Source organism: Helianthus annuus, chromosome 3 (genome assembly GCF_002127325.2).
Source record: "Helianthus annuus cultivar XRQ/B chromosome 3, HanXRQr2.0-SUNRISE, whole genome shotgun sequence".
NCBI classification, from domain to species: domain Eukaryota; kingdom Viridiplantae; phylum Streptophyta; class Magnoliopsida; order Asterales; family Asteraceae; genus Helianthus; species Helianthus annuus.
Window position 1 is genome coordinate 18,119,297 of NC_035435.2, and position 18,168 is coordinate 18,137,464.

General features: G+C 33.1%; 2 protein-coding genes across 2 annotated transcripts; both read right to left on the reverse strand.

Annotated features, from left to right (window-relative positions):
- Positions 1–6,033: 6,033 nt before the first annotated feature.
- On the reverse strand, positions 6,034–7,152 carry LOC110931262 (ATP-dependent DNA helicase pif1-like). Its single transcript, XM_022174663.1, has one exon. It carries the CDS (start codon positions 7,150–7,152, stop codon positions 6,034–6,036), a length of 1,119 nt encoding a protein of 372 aa, XP_022030355.1.
- Positions 7,153–11,060: 3,908 nt separating this feature from the next.
- Positions 11,061–12,176, reverse strand: LOC110931263. Its single transcript, XM_022174664.1, has one exon. The coding sequence runs from the start codon at positions 12,174–12,176 to the stop codon at positions 11,061–11,063; it is 1,116 nt and encodes a 371-aa protein (XP_022030356.1).
- Positions 12,177–18,168: the final 5,992 nt, after the last annotated feature.

The following is an 18,168-nucleotide window of genomic DNA, read 5'->3' on the forward strand; positions in this document are numbered from 1 at the left end:
TAGGAGATGAATTGCATAAGTATGCTTAATGTTGTTTTAATCAGGAGATGAATGGTGTAAAGCGGCTGTTATCATTTATGAATCAAGTACACTTTTCCATTTAACAATGTTTATTGTATTTGTGAATTAGTGCACACCTTTCCATTTGACATTGTTTATTATATTTATGAATTATTACCGTAACTTTCATTTCTCATAATTAAATGTAATGTAACAATTATAAGAAGTAGAAGCCTAGGTAGGTGTATTTCGTGAATTTAATATATATTTCATTTCTTCGTGCCAACGTGAGGTAACCCATTTGGTAGAGGTACATACCTCTTAAAGGGGGGGTCTCAGGTTCATATCTGGGCAAGAGGTACTATTTAAATAAATGGTGTAGAAGCAAGCTTTGCCGTTCAAAAATCTTCGTTATCTACCTTAATATGTAATCTCAACGTGTTTTCATTTTGTGTTTGTTTCGTAGTGACAATCAACAAGAGTAACCGTCAATCAATTATCAAGAGTTGGATTGTTCTTGAGGCAACTGGTTGTCACTCATGGATAACTATATGTAGAACCTTCAAGAGTTAAAAGCATGAACGGATTCAAACTTTTTATCTTAATAGTGACGAAAAAATTACAAATACAACATCCAACTTTATATACAAAGAAATATTTACAAATTTACACATAATATTAAAGATGTTATGCTATATACATTAATTTGTGATCTCAATTAGTTTATACAAATTTAATTTCTTACACCCGTGTGTTACACGGACAAATAACCTAGTACAATATATATTCAAATCATACCTCATCGTTATTATAAGATAAACCATAACTAATTACAATAGTTACATCATTAAATTATTTTAGAAAAAAAATTACGAAAATAAGTAGGTAACCCATGAGTTCAGTCTGAAACTGATATGGACTCGTTTTCATAAATTTCATGTTATGTGATCTTGTTATACATGTAGGTTAGCTTGAGAATGTAGAAAGGTTCTCAAAATAGAAATAAAAACTAAAAGTTAAAGAATTAACCTTAGACTATATGAACATCTATAATCTTATTTTAGATTTCGCCTAAAATAGAAAAAATAAAACTAATTAAAAGTATACTCCTATTGTTATTTTCATTGTTGGACCGAAAAAAATAAAACTAATTAAAAGTATACTCCTATTGTTATTTTCATTGTTGGACCACGTTCACTTAATAAATTACAATTCTATCAAGAACAAGAATCACTTATTTAGATTTATTATTATTATTATTATAATATTTATGCTTTTTTATATAAAATAATTTGGAATAAATGATAATGTACCCCATCCCGCCCCCATTTATGGTTGCATTTGGCCACAATATTATTATAACCAGCATGTTCCCAACACCTGTAGCTTTTTCTAATTAATATAAATATAAATATAAATATAAATGTATTGTCCTTAAAAATAATAAATTAGTTAATATGTAGATTCATTAAGTTGGCTATAATCTTTGTATTTTATCTTTCTTTCTAAGATTCTATATATTATGTCGGCATATACATGTATGCATCCAACTATTCCAGGTTCATCCAAATTATTAGCATTTCCACAACAAAAAGCCAAAGGTTATTAGCACTTCCAAAACAAAAAGCCAAAGGTTATTAATATATATACTAGGTTATATACCCGTGATTTCACGCGTTATGAGTTGTTTTATAAAAGTTTATATTTACAAAAGAATTTTATATATTTGATTTCTTATAATTGGATAAACTCTTCATACTAACACCACTTTAACGTCCTTTCTAACACGTGTTTTTCTTACCGTGCCGCCTTGCTAACGTGATTGCTACGTGACGCTTAATGTCTCCTATTTATACCCTGCCACGCTTAATGTTATATACCCGTGAGTTTCACGGTTAATGGGTTGTGTTAAAAAAATCTGTATCTATAAAAGTAATTTTTTTGTATGATTATATATAGACGTATCGAGGCAGATATGTAAACTGTGTTTCAGTAACAAAAATCAACTTTGATCATAGCATGAAGGCATATGGGTAGCGAAATATATTCATATGTCATATATTTTTAAAATATATTTGAAGATAAAATAGTATGAAAACGATTTACTCGTCAGATAGACCGAACCAACAACATTATATATGTAACCCCAAAAAAGATAATAGTAAATAAAATTTAATTTAAAAGGTATAAACTAAATCACGCAATGAATTTTCATTATTTTTATATACTAATGAGCTTGACGGGTTATGAGTTGATTTTTAAAAATTTATTTATATATTTGCAATTGAAATTTTTTTATATCATTTATTATAAATTAAACACTATTTTTTTTTTGGGGAAACATAAAAAAAGATCCGATTATATATGTGGGTGAGTTTTATTTGTTTGGATGATCCAAGGGTTGAAATTCATCCAAAAACTCTGGAACCTCTCAAACTACCAAAACACAACACAGATACTTTTACTCGCTTCCCCCTAGGTTCTTCAAAACTCCCAAAACATTGTCACCGCTACCAAACTCAAATCCTAGAAACTGTGCCTTCGGTATCTTCTTCAAGATCCAGAGACGCGACAAAGATTACACTCACGAGACGGGTATCAACTAACAATTATCAGAAATCTCTGCATTCGGTAACTTTTTTTGAACTTATTTCTTGATTTTTCACAGATTTCATACTTTTATTTGTTTAATAATGTTAAATAATGAGAATCTAAGTGTCGGAAAACTAAATAATGATGACCGGAACTTCAATCATTAGTGGTTGTTGATTTTCATTTGAAACCCTAAAACAGAGATTTTGATTGTTTGTGCTTAATTAATGACACGGTTTTTTAGAATTTTGGCACTTTTTGGTATTTGATCTAAGATTTCTGGTTAGAATGATACTTTTTAGCGTTATGCTTGATAATGGTGATGTTTTTATGCTGAATTTTCATGGTGATGTTTCTATGAACAACTTATATTGCATACTTCAATGGTTAGTAATAGAAAATGAGATTGTACCAGTTCAAGATGTTCGCTGAATTGAATGTTTAGTGTGTTCTGCTTGGTTTGCGCATGTCTATAAGATGTTCGATGAAATGCCAATAGTTTATATAATCAGAATCTAACTGTCCGGAAACAAAATAATGATAACCGGAAGTACTGCATATGCTAGTGTATTTACCTTCCAAATTGTAAGTATCTATGAATTTATGATTTTTTTTTATTTGAATTATTAATTAACTTTTAGGTATTCATGCTTTATTAGACGAAGATACCTCCAAAAGAAAACCTCAACTTAGATAAATTCGGTGCCGAAATGGATCCAACAAAGATACCTCCTTCATTGTTAACATTTGTTGCATACGAAATTGTATTTTTGGTATGTTTTTTTTTCCTTTCGTGGTAATGTGATATTGTTATTTTGTTATTTGACATTATAATCTCACATGTTTGCTATTGCTTTATATTTTCTATTGCTTTATTAGACCATACCATCTGAATTTGCAACTAATTTGTGGGGAGATAAAGTCCCCTATGGTAAGACAGTACAAATAAGAGATGGTAACAGTTAAGGAGTTAAGGTCTGTAAGGATCAGAAAAAGAAATGGAGAACCTATATTTCCTGACGGATGGATTATGTTGGTTAGAGAAAATGATTTGAAATATAAAGATGGAGTATGGATAACAGCAACTGGGCCATACACATTCAATGTTTCATGCTTCAAAGAATTTGTCTGCCAAAACTCTTATTTTACAGCACAAATAAATGATGTACCATATATGAATGTAAGTGAATTTATATTAGTTCAGTACTCGTTTTTAACAGCTGTTTTCATTTGTTGTAATTGTCTACTAATGATTTTTGAATTTTTTTTATAGCTTATGCCTGATAAATTTTGGAACAACTTTTATGGCAAAAAATACAAGGGTGAAATGGCAAGGGTGTATGTTGGGCAAAGATTTTGGGATGTCAAGTTGGAAGCATCTTCCGAGTGTTGTTGCTTCAAAGATGGATGGCTTAAACTGGTTGAGGAGGTGCCTTTGAAGAACGAACCTTACTTGGTTTTTACAATGATTGATTTGAAAACCTTTGAACTTTCTGTTTTTGATCATGAGCGTGGGACTGAAATGGTTTTCAAAAAAGATAACGTGGTAAATACATAATCTGTTTTATTTTAACGAATTTATTTATTAATCGTGTTATTAAACTTTTATACATATTAATACTTATTACTTTTTTTTTGAAGGATAAAGGAAAGTGTAAGATAGATACTGAGAAGGTTTTGGTAACAAACGATGAAAATTCTGTACATCATTTATTTATTCGAATTATTATTTAACTTTTACATATTCTTACTTATTGTTTTTATTGTGAAGGTTAAAGGCAAGTCCAAGGTAGATGATGCTCAGGTATTTATAACCAAAAATGAATATCGCTTAAGTCGTTTACCGTTTTATATTTCGTAGTAATAGATTTATTTAAAAGTTATTACTTATTTGTGTTACTTTTGGTACAGACACAACGAAATCTTCGAAGCAGAGTTAAAAGGGTTGATGCAGCGCTGATCACTGGTTCTCCGGTCTCGAAATCCACAAACCTGGTAAAAAAGCAAATTGTAAGTTTTTTTGACATTTTTTATTGTTTACATAGTTCAAATATCTTAATTATGTAGTGGATTTCGGTCAATAAGTTGTGTGCAATAAATGGGTTTGGGTTTAAATGGTTTGGTGATAATATAGGTGCTATTTGTTTGGTTATAATACAGGCGTTATTTCTTAACTGATAATATAGTGGTTTGTTCATTTCGTTTGGTGAGAATACATGATTTATTTGTTTCATGATAATATAGTCATTTGTTAATTTGGTTTGGTGATAATATAGGTGTTATTTCCTTCATGATAATATAGTCATTTGCTCATTTGGTTTGATGATAACTTAGGAGTTATTTGTTTCGTAATAATAGGTGATAATATTGTTTTTAGTGATAATATAGTCTCGTGATCCTTTCGTGATAATATTGTTTTTAGTGATAATATAGTTTCATGTTGGTTTCATGATAACATATAATTTCTATAATATATATCTACAATATGTTCTAATTAATTTAATTATGTTCAGAAGAAGCGCAGGAAGACAGTTCAAAAAGTTAACCCATAATCACCGGTTTTGAACTTCACAAGATTTGCTGAACATAGAATTGTAAGATTTTATAGATTTATAATTGTTTCCTTGTTCAACTTTTTATCCAAAGGCTATATTTAGTGATGGCTGAAATATGTTGTGCTTTTCAGCGACTACCAGCAAAAGTGTCATCTGTGTTGGACCTATCTCCAGATAATCTCAAAGAAGTCAGAGTTCAAAACCTGACAGGTGAAGTCAAGAACATCATGACCAGATCGGAAAAACATCGCAAAGGGTTCCGGTATGGATTCGTTGGATGGTCGAGTTACTTGAAGGCTTGGAAGATCAAGATTGGATCGGAACTGTTTTTTGAGTTCCACAAATCAACTAAGCTCTTGAGATTGTCAAAGGTTGTGGAGAAGGGTTGTGTTAAAAAGAAGAACTTGCGTGCATGACTGGGAAGTGTGCTTGTGGTTGTGGTTGTTTTTATAAACAATATATGGTAGTTTGTTTTGTTGGGCTTTAGAGTCCTAGTTGGTGTAGAAAAACTTGTGGCTGAATTAGACACGTTTTGGTTATTTTGGGTTGGGCTTTATGTAAATCTAGGTTAACAGGTAATTGCGTGGTTAGTTGTTCTTTTTGGGTAGAATAACTTGACTAATTTGGATATTATGTGTTATGCTTGATAGTAATAGACGGTTGATAATTTATTAAACTTTAGTCTCGTCATGGTGTTGTGTATAATAGATGACGAATTTTGGTACAAGTTCATTTTTGTTTCAATTATTATAGATATGTTTGTAAACGTTTATGTGTTATACTATGAAACAGTAATCAACTATAGTAACATGTATTATGCTATGAAACAATAATATATGAAAACTATGCTTTTGATAACAAAACAAATTACATATATAAATACAAATTACAAGTAACTAAAAACTTCTTTGTATACAACATTAGATGTCCTATTAGTAAGGTTCCCATCATTATCAAGAATTGCTAATTTGAGTCCGTCTCTGCTCTTGACTCTCGACAAAGCAACATAAAATTGACCATGAGAAAATACTGGATTTTTCAAAAACAAACCAACTCTGGATAATGACTGGCCTTGACTTTTATTAATTGTCATAGCGAAGCATAAAGCAACAGGAAACTGTCTTCTTTGGAATCTAAAAGGAACCTTCTTATCCGACGGTATCATACCAATTCTAGGAAGAAAAATTCGAGCACCAATGTTGCTTCCAGATATCACTTCTGCTTCAATAACACGATTTCCAAGTGATATTACCTTTAAGCAGAGTTCCGTTGCACAGACCATTTTTTGATCAATATTTCTGAGGAGCATGATGGGAACACCGACCTTTAGTACTAATTTTTGATTTGGAACACCTGAGATCTTAAGACCATTTAGTACGTCGGGAGAATATAAACTTTGATCAAAACCATCATGTAGATTTTCTGTCTCACAAATACTATCGGAACTTAGGTATTCCTTGGAATCGCCTGAGAACATCAGCAACAACTGAGAATTAATTTCATCAACAACTTCGTTCGTCGGTGCAAGAATTGCTCTTTCTTGGTAAAAGCCAGAACTTTGGTAATTTTCAAGAAGAGAAGGATAAACAAACTCTATAAGACTTGAAATAGGATCAGCGGAATCCATGATTAAAAGATCATCGGGTATATCTATAATCGCATCACCATCGTTAGATCCGCCTAGTTTCCCTTCACCCAAATCCAACAACCACTGAGTAAAAATTCGTGTTTGCTCGACATCATGCATTGCACTTCCTGCAGTCAACCTCATGTTCTTGGTTAAAGTGAGTACTTTGCAGTGGTCCCATATGTACAAAGAAGTCAACGAACCATTAACAATGTCTTGTCTAGTACCACCTTGAATGACAGGAAGAGTTTGTCGGAAATCTCCACCAAATACGATTGTTTTACCTCCAAATGGACTTTGGGAATTATGACAACCATCACATTTCAATATGTCTTTTAGAGTTCTATCCAAAGCTTCAAAACCATGTCGATGTACCATTGGCGCTTCGTCCCATATAATCAATGATGTTTTGTTTAATAGATTTGCAACATCACTGTTAGGGATTATAGTACACATTGAGTCTTCATTCAGATTAATCGGAATGAGAAATCGAGAGTGAGCTGTCCTACCTCATGTAAGAAGCAAAGATGCAATCCCACTTGAGACAACATTTAAAACAATTTCCCCTTTTGATCTTAGAGATGCAGATAACATTTTCCAAAGGAATGTTTTACCGGTACCTCCATAACCGTAAACAAAAAAAACACCACCTTTATTGTCTTCAACCGCTTTCATGATATCATTATAAATAAATCTTTGTTCATCGGTTAATGAAACTAAAAGGTTCTCAAACTGCTCTTCAAGATCAATTCTGTCATAATCCAGCTCTTCAGTAATCAAACGATTATTTGAATTAGAAATCAACTCATGATCAGGATAAGGCATTGTATTAAAATTTCGTAAGCTGGAATTATTACGAATTAAAATCTTCTCAATCTCATACATGTGAGATTTTTAACTTCATCATCAGTGAGGCATAAATCTGAAAAAAAAAACACATTAAAGATATATTTTTAAGATTAAGATAATCCAATGTATAAGAAACAAATATTTGTTAAAATCTAAAAGAAGTCATTGGATAAAATAAAACATTTTAACATGATTATATATATAAATATATGTGAATGTGAATTATAAACATATGTGACAACCGTCAATTTTGCATGCATCCGTACAATTAATTAATTTTAATTATGAGCTTAATGACCGCGCTTGATTACATCTGATGCTTTAAACTGCTTACTGATTTATGTTATATACATACATGTGCATTCTTTACATACAGTCACTTCAATTATTTCATACAGACTCTTAGTGACAAACCTGATGCACAAAGCACAGTTAGTACAGTGAGCGAATAACTCAGACGCGTGCTGACAATGCCAGCACATAGACAGACACTACTTTTAGGCCAGTATGGGCCAGGGATAAAACACTACACCAGTATGGAGTGTAGGGAAGTGAGGACCATAAGACTATGTCACTAGGTGATAGTTTGAGTGCCGGAAAGTGCCTAAAACGCAATTTAATTACAGAATTCCGCATTTTCAGTAACAATTCAGCTTTTAACACACTCATATTATACAGAGTATTGACTAAATGGTCCTGGACACTTTCCTAAGTGTTGGAATTAAATTCGTTACAAAAAGATGCACAAAAAACGCTTTACGGGTCAATTAAACGCTTTAACGGAACGATGCGAAACCGAACAACCAGACATTACCCGGGACATGAAAATGTTGTTAGAAATATTATTTTATTATTTTAAATTAATCATGGTCACAAAAATCCCCATGCACCATGCAAACATGACATACACCCACTATACTTGTAAATACCCTTAACCTTTTAATAATTACCTACTAATTAACAAAAAATTACATTTTACCCCCCCCCCAACCGATTTTTCTGCCATAATTAGTAATAATATCTTGTTTAGATTATGTAAGAAGTGGATCTTTGTTTCATTGGCCAAAAGAACTTTAATCATAACCTAGGGTAGGGTGGCTCCTATTCTTCCAAGAAATACCCATCATTTTGTCAAGATACACTCCTCCTCCTCTCTCCTCTCTCTATAATTCGGTCCATACCCCCCCCCCCTCTCCACAACTGATTTCCATCACCATCATCACCTTCACATCTCCATCTTCTTCCACTAAAAGCTCTCTTGCAAGTTGTGAAGATCCTCCATAGAAGTGTGAAGTTGGAGTGCTCTCAAGAAGCCTTGTTCAAGCTTTTCTCACCATCATTCTTTATCATCTCATCCTAAGATTTCAACCCTAGCCTTGTGCTAGTAGTAAGTCCATTCATACTCTTGTTCCACTTTGATTCTTGTTCGATTGTTGAATGTTCATCACACACAAAAGCTTAAACAGCTTGCTGAGTTGGATTTCCAGCCACCTTCAACAGGCTGTAACGGGATCATTTTAAAACGAAAAACGGAATTTCTAAAGCCTAAAATGAGTATTTTGGAATAACTAAACAAATGGCGCTGGAATCATAATTTTTCGAGACCGTTACTATTTTTAAAAGGTTATTTTTGGACAGCAGCTCAAGCTGCATTTTTACTGCAGAAAAAGTGGGTTATTTTCGGAGTCACAACTTAAAACCTGAGTAAAATCAACTCATGAAATTTTTACAGTAGATAGACACCATTGTCAGGACGACCCTCCAACTGGAATTTCGTCAAATGGACTTACGGTTGATTTTTAGTGAATATTTCCGTAAACTGCGATCAGAAGGTAACAAATCTGATTGCAGTCGAGAAAATGATTTTCTATAAAATATGGGTAATGAATTGGACTTTGTTATTTTTACACAATAAACTTTGGAACATGTTTGACATTCTGTGAAAATTTGGTAATTTTTAGAAAAGGTTAACTATTTTAACAAAATCCTCGAAAACAGTCTGGTTTTGAGTAATAAAGCTGAAATAAAGTAAGTAATGTTTTGTTTGTCGATATGTCGGTTTGATGATTGAAAATGAACTATTGGATATATATAAAAGAAAATGATATGCTATTTAAGCATGGACACCTCTATTTACAGAGGAGACTCTGCCGAAATTTTCCAAGAATCCGAACACTTAGTAAAACATTCGAGAAAATAAATACGAAATAGTTGTCTAACTATTTTTCTAATAAAGTTAAAATAATTATTATTATTTTAACAACATAATGCCAATGTAACGTAACTCAAAACACTAAACTCTAGTCAAGGCACGGCCCGTCCGTCTAATAGACGTTAGACCATTGTAGGTAGTCGTGTTTGCTGAGGAGATTTGGGTTACGAGTACCGAAGACGCAATACTGTGAGTTCATGTCCCCCTTTTCTCTTAACCGTTTTCAGTTTTATACTTCGGGGGTGAAATACATGTTACAATTATTACAGACATTTACAGACTTTTACAGACCTTTACAGACATTTACAGACTTTTACAGACATTTACAGACATTTTTATACATGGTATGATTAGCTAAGGAACTTACTGTTAGATCACGTGAATGGATAGGCTATTATCGTAAGACCATTAATCCTTGTATAAGGACCGAGAGGCATGAGTGATAGATCTATTGGGTGTTGCGAGCCCCACACATGGGCCAGCGTGTGGCTGCATGTGGTGACTATGTCGTTCCGCCGGAAGGACCGGTATGAAATACGCGTTACAGGTTTGAGTGCTTCCTAGACCATGTCACTTATTAATGTATTAGCTACACATTAATTGATCTGTTTTTCCTTATTGCTACATACCAAGGACATACATTTTTACAGACATATTTCACAATCTATACAGACACACATTAATGATTTATACAGACTCACATACACATGAACTCGCTCAACTTTTGTTGATGTTTTTCAAACTACATGTATTTCAGGAAATTAAGTATGGATCTGGCGGGCGTTGGAATTTCAAGTCATGTTAAGTATAAAGATGTCATCCATGGTTTTGGGGTTTTGGCCAGTGTGTCTTAATCCTGGACGAGACACGTCTTCCAAACTTTGATTTCAACTATTATCTTTTGATGAGTCCTTAGCAAACTTTTACACAATTCATACGGTTTGTAAAATTTAAATTTTGAAGTCTACGTTTTAGACAATGTTGTTATGTTTTAAACTCAATTTATGGATGACAAATCTTTGGTATTATCATATAGATTGTTTGATATGGTTGAATGCAATGATAACAAGTAAGTCACCCCATAATCACGCTTCCGCAAAAGTCAGGGTGTGACAACATAGAGATTATAAATAAGCATAAAAAGGAGTAATTGTCATAAAGTACTTGTACCTGGAGACTTTAAAATAAGTCGTTGTTTATAGAGGATGCCATCTGATAATAATTGCTATGTTTTTTGCCATACACGTTCCGGCAAAGACAAAGTCTGGCACGTTAACATCGTAGCAAACAGTGTGCGAAGATAATAACCGGAGCCCGAATGACTTGCTTCTTGGATAGCTTCTATATATTCCATGTCATAATCTAGTAGACCATGAGCATAACATGCTTCTCTAAAGGTATTAAATTTACGACCATTTACAGTGAGGATATCATCAAAGAATCGAGGACCTTTAAGTTTGTTTAAAAGAATCCTCAAAAAATATGCCTCACCGAGAGTAGGAGAAACAGCATGAATTCTTCCAATTGCAAAACCACCCGGTCTCCGACGTTTCCAACAACGTTCATCCTTTTTAAACACAAACTTAGTAGGGAATTCAACATAAGTAAGCTCTCGGGCAACTTCATCTCTTTGGTTACAATCCATCCAAGCTGAAAACATTGAACAATTCATTGACGGCCGATTGAGGACTAAGTCAATATCATCGTCTTCACCATATACAACATTTTGTTGGTTCGGAAGATGAAATGGGAGACGAATAACAGCTGGGTGCCTATAGTGAACATCAAATGCGAATATACGCCATGATGCCTCACATGCAGACAAATATCGACAATCATAGTATTTTTTAATCTCATCAAACGGCGGGTCAGGTTCGTTTGATGTGTTACTTTCAACAATGGAAACGGTAACACGATCAGGCCCTTTGTTGATATATTTAAACAAATACTTTATAGGTCCAGCTTGATTGCACCATTCAACATTAATGTGGGACTGATATTTCTTCAAAAGTGTTTTGTTGTAGGGAACAACAAATCTGTTATCTAACTTAACTCCAGCTTTTTCAACAAACATTCCTGAATCTCTTCTTCTGTAGAGAGGAAAACCATCCATATCGACGGACGTATGATCACGGAATCTCTTTGGAAAGCCCTTAGAACACTTATTATCTACCATGCATGGGCAGTTGATGTTGTGAGGACCACAAGGACCGTGAATCATGAAATCACTGACAAGAGTATACAACTCTGGATCATCGTTTGGGTCAGGAATTTCAGCAGAAATGAGGGGATCAATGTGTTCAACAGTTGGAAACTTGTGATCGGATGCATAAATAACCATATATGCGCATGCGGCAAACCACGCTTTTGAAAATCAACCGTATAAACAACTACAAAATTAAAGAAAATAACATATTAAATGTTTGTATTCAATTTTTAAATATTAAGAAGAAATGAAGCTTAGTAGTAAATATCTAAAAAATGCAAGTTGAAACTTTGCCAAATATTGACTTCTCCTTCAAGTATTTATTCAAAGCATTGAGCTTGATTTTAAACAATCTAGAGAGGATATCAGGCCTGTCTTCAGGACTTAAATTGGTGTCCTTAAGATATCTTTTAATTTCAGGCCATTTAGGATTGCATGTCATGGTTATAAAAACATCTGGATATCCATACCACTTACACAGAGACATTGCATCCAAATAGTTCTGCATCATATACCGAGCACCTCCAGTGGATGACGAAGGCAATATGACACGCTTTCCAGAGTTGGATACATTTATATTACAATGGTTACGTAAATTGGAGAGGTTCTCAAAAGTATCACATCTTAAAACCTTCTGTTGAAAACGTATGTAATTTAGTCGCTCAGTTTCAATCATGGTATACGCATCAACTAAGAATTGTTGAAACAGGCGACGTGAATTTAGAATTAATGAAAAAACACCCTGCCTATCTTGTATCCTGTTTTAAAGAATTCTCTCATAGTGACATATGTTCGTTTGGTTGATGTCGAATGAGTAACACCTCTATGAGGAATATCAATTCTATAGCAATCATCACCATAAGGAAACAAAAGTGGATACTGGAGAGCAAGATACGATGGATGTAACTCACTAATACGTTGTAGACCACCATATTTCGTTTCTACAATAATATCTCTGTTTTCTAAGGAATCGCCAATGTCACCAACAATTAAAGCTGCCACTTCAGAAGCGGTTGGTAAGTTGTATGTTCTTCCATCTTGTTTCCTTCTTCCAATGAGCCGCAACTTTAGCTCAGCATTACAGTTATCTTTAAAAAAATCTCTTACCATGCGATATGTTTTAACCAAAACATTCTCCGAGTCTAACATATTATGTATATGTTGTATAACTTGAAGATCAAGATCCAAAGACTTTGATGAAGATGCTCTATTAGATTCACTAAAGAAAATAAAAACATATAATATTAATTTAAAATTATAAAACATTCTTAAAAAACACAATAGTAACATTGAATACGTACCCAAAAGAGGATTGTCTATTTGAAAGTTCATTGTCAGTATCATATATATAAAGCTGGGAGAATTTTAGTTTAGATCCGTCCTCTGGTAGAAGACTTCCCATTCTATGGTAATTCTGACCACCCAATCGGAATATATAGGGAGCATTGCCTCTGTTAGTGGATTTATCAACTTTTCCGCCAATGGAAGTAAATGGGAACATGGAATTGTAGCGACGGATGTTCTTGATGAATGACTTGCTTTTTTGAATCCAATCCATTAAAAAGAGACTGATAACTTGGTGGTGCTTCCTTCATATTAGGAAGTTGAACTTCACCATATGCACACCAAATTGAATAACTTGAACTAAATTGGATTTTTGTATTCCCTCTACGAGCTTCGACATCCCATAATTTTGATTGACATATTTGGCATGTGACATTCTGATCTAAGTGATCAACATAATCTGTTGAAAAGTATTTAAATAATATTTGTAATCCAAAATTATAAAGTTGGATTCAATTTCAATTAAAATTAATTAACTGTGTATTGTATATTTATGTAAAATGTACCTTTTGAGATGCCAACAAATTCGTCTTTTTTAATATCACTTTCATGAACTCGATGAACAGATAACTGATTCGATCGTCTTTTTTCCAAAATAGTCTTTCTTAAATTTCGCCTTTCTTGACTGTTAAAATTGTCCATGGAATTATTTAAACCTGTAACAACAAAAATATAAAAATGATTGATACAAAATAAAATATAAAAAAATATGAAAATATTATGGTGTTACCGTTTGAGTATTCTGCTGTAATGTCAGAGATAGGACTTCTAGTATTTCCATTGGTACAATTGGTAAAAGATAGTGAATTACATAAACGATTCTCTTTTATGATATTCTCTTTGTTCTTAGCCTTTCTTGTATCCAAATACAATTTTCATAACTTTCTCCTGTGCTGACTCTCAATATTAGTAGAGTTTGTGTTTAAAACTGTACAAAAGGATAATATTTAAGATATAGGAGTTTATTAGAAAAAAATAAATCATTAAACGAAATACTTACGGGGAAGGTTAATAGATATTGGTGTAATATTTGAAAATGGTGTTGTATTTGTGCAATTATTTAAACCTGAAAAAAATATATAGAAATGAATAGTGATTAAAAATTAGTAAATAAAAATAATATTTAAAAAACGTATATGTGATAATGAAAATAAAAATAGGTAAGCGGTATATTTGTAGATTTTTTATATAAAAGATTTTTAGTACAGTACCTATTGTAATGTCAGACAAAGGGCTTCTAATACTTCGAATAGGAGAATTAGTAAAACATAGTGAATTACATAAAAGATTGTCTTTGATGACATTCTCTTTGTTATTAAAAACATTCTCTTCAACAGAACCGTTCTTAGCCTTTCTTCTATTCAAATACAGTTTTCGTAACTTCCTCCTGTGATGACTCTCAATATCAGTAGAGTTTGTGTTTAAAACTGTAAAAAAATAATAATTAAGATGTAGGAAATTATTTGAAAAAATAAATTAATAAATCATTAAACAAAAAACTTACTGGGAGTGTTAATAGATATTCGTGAAACATTCGACAATGGTGTTGTATTTATGTTTGGGATAATGATGTATATCTAAGATAATAATAAAAAAAGTCAAATATTATATACTACCTTGGAGAAAAAGAAATTCTACTAATAATTAAAGTTAAATCATAATATGTTTAATATTACAAACTTGTTTCCATTCATTTGGTTTTAAAACGTCAAAAAGTTAATGGAAAGAACATTACAAAAATGTTAATTTAAAATACAATTCAAAAAAAAAATTATACATGTTAATAATAAAAGTAATTTTAAAACAATTTTAACACAATTTTAATAAAAGTAAAAATAACACCGCTCACACTAAAATTTGGAAATTTAAAAGCAAGGATAAATTTAATTAACCAAATCTAAACATTAAACCATCATTCCTACATAAAGTGACTTAAACAACATAAGTTTTCAAAAATAAATAGTAGATATCCTAAACATGGAATAATAATGTCTTAACAATGCATAGATGTGATCATTTTTCCTTCTTCGGAATCAAAAGTGACTTAGGGCCTTCATTCAAAGATAAAGGATCTTTACTTCCAGAGCCGTCACAATCATAATCTTCCGCAAGAACACGCTTCAGCTCAGTTTGTGCCTTCATCTTTCCTGGCCTCTTGTTACGCAAAGCCATACTGTTGGACCGTTCTATGACCCGAAAAGTCAGTCGAAGTAGTTCATCTTTACATACGAAGGCGGAATCAACGTAAGTAAAGTAACAACAGCTAATCCTTTCAATTCCTTGTGTTTATATTGCTTTCTGGTAAAATTTCAGCAGAGTTTCGGCACCGTAGCACACACATACGTCGTTACAAATGAAGAACCGCTCAAGCCTATTTATAGAAAACTTGGGTCGCTTATGTGACAGTCCAAATAAGCGATCCAGCACCTTGTCACATAAGCGATCCACCCTAATGTCCTAAAAGCGGTCCAGGCTTCATGACACATAAGCGGTCCACAATATTACATTGACACATAAGCGGTCCTAAGTCTATATTACACAATATTTACACTTTGACCCCCTATAGACCAATCTTGACTTCAGACTTTTTGTAGACGCAGTCAACAGACATTCCGTGCATCAACAGACTCCCCCTTGGATGTTGACGTAGTCTTTTTAGCATCTTCAGATCCATAGTCTTTAGTCTTTGTCTTTTCATCAACTCTGTCTGTCACCTCAAGCATTCTTCACAGATTCCCAGACTGACTTCTAGCTTTATCTACAAGCTTCCCATTAGCTGTTGATCCAGACTCCCCCTCTCACTGACTCCCCCTCTCATTATGCTGGAATCTTGAGATATCTGGTTCAAGCTTTTGCAGTTTGCCTCCGTTGGGAAATATCGTCCAAACCTGTTACTCAACCAATAATATTACAATCTATCTTTTCAAACAATAAACACTAATATAATCAGTTTTAGAAATCCACTCAAGTTTTCAAGTTCAAATTAATGACCCTGAATACTTGATTAATCTACCAAGTTCAATTTAATGACCCTGGTTGATCTTTTGACGAAACAAACTGATTTAGTAAAACAATCTTCCAATTTTCTAAAAAAATAACAAGTATCAACTTAATGAACTTGTTTGTGACTTTGAAAACAAACATATTTCCAACAATGTAAGCTCTCCTCGATCTTCAGCTCAGAATCTCCTGCACCTGCTTCATCTTGCTAGAATCCGACAATCAACTTTCCACTCTGGTTTGTCTAAACTAAAGTAAAAATAAAATCTTTTTGGATTTTAAGATAATCTAAACTAAGAAATAAAATAACAGAAAACTTAAATTGCAGAAAATAAACTATTTACAAATTTGTTTTTGGCGAGCGTGTCAGGGAATCATATCAGCTTTTCAGACAGATTATAAGTACCGTTAAGCTACATTACATACTCAGATTTAAACAATTCACCTCGATTGTCGATATACTGATCCATTTTAAATTCTCATACAAACTTCAATCTATTCAGGATACTGTTTAAGTATTTTAAGAACATAGATCAATTCATGTGTCCCACCTCTTGAATATACTCCCGTATCCAGAATCCCAATATTCAGTCTTACAGGCAAAAATACTACAATGATGTCTGTACATAAATTAGGGTATGCGAGAACTGAGGGATCTCAGGTCAGAACTTCCGTTCAGCAGAGAGATATCAGCTTCGACTTTGCAATGTGTTCCCTTTAGAGAATCTTTTAGCTACAACAACTGATTATCAATTTTATCGTCTAATCAGCTGAGGGCTTTATGCTATGTTTCAAGCATTTTGGTGAAAGTATTAGCCAGGGACTAGGTCAGAACCACCGTTCAGCAGAAGTCCCGGAATAATACCCCAGACATCATAGAGTATAACCACCTAGTATATCAGAATACGAGACCTTTCAAACGAGATTTCAGGGGTTACCTATATATCCAAGTAGTGTTCCCCACGAATTTCACCAGGTTGAATTTTTAGGTTTATATCCCGAATAAATCTACTAAATGTATGAAAACCTATCGACACATCATTAGTGAGACTGTTTAACTCATTTTGTCTTTCCAAATCTTTAGCATACTGTAATTGTCTAGCTGATGTACTATCATTTTCCCTATAAACACAAGCTCTTTTTCAATTTTATCATGTTTTTGGATTTTTGCATTTTTTACTGTTTTTGTATTTTTCTAAAAAACTATGTACAACTAACTATCTCTCCCCCCCTAAATACCAAAACACGTAAAAAATCGACAAACCATCGCAGATTGTTTCTCATCTTCATCCGCAACAGTACTCTCATCAACGCTCACAATCCCATCCGACACCGTAAGCAATTTCATACCATTAAGTTTTAACAAATATAGAAACCTATTTTTATCAAAAGCTTTGGTATGCAAATCAGCTTTTTGTTCGTCAGTGTGGATTTTCTCAATTCGTATCAACTTTTTCTCGAAGCAATCGCGAATAAAGTGATGACGAATCTCAATATGTTTAGTTTTAGCGTGATGTACTGGATTTTTAGTTATATTAATCGCGGCCTCATTATCAACAAACAGAGGTGTGTTAAGAAACTGCAAACCGTAGTCGCGCATCTGTTGCTGTATCGACAGGATCTGAGAGCAGCAACTGCTAGCAGAAACATACTCTGCTTCACATGTAGATAGCGCCACAGATGTTTGTTTCTTACACTGCCAAGTAACCAATCTCGAACCAAAGAACTGGCATCCTGCAGTTGTTGATTTCACGTTAACTTTGCAGCATCCGAAATCCGAATC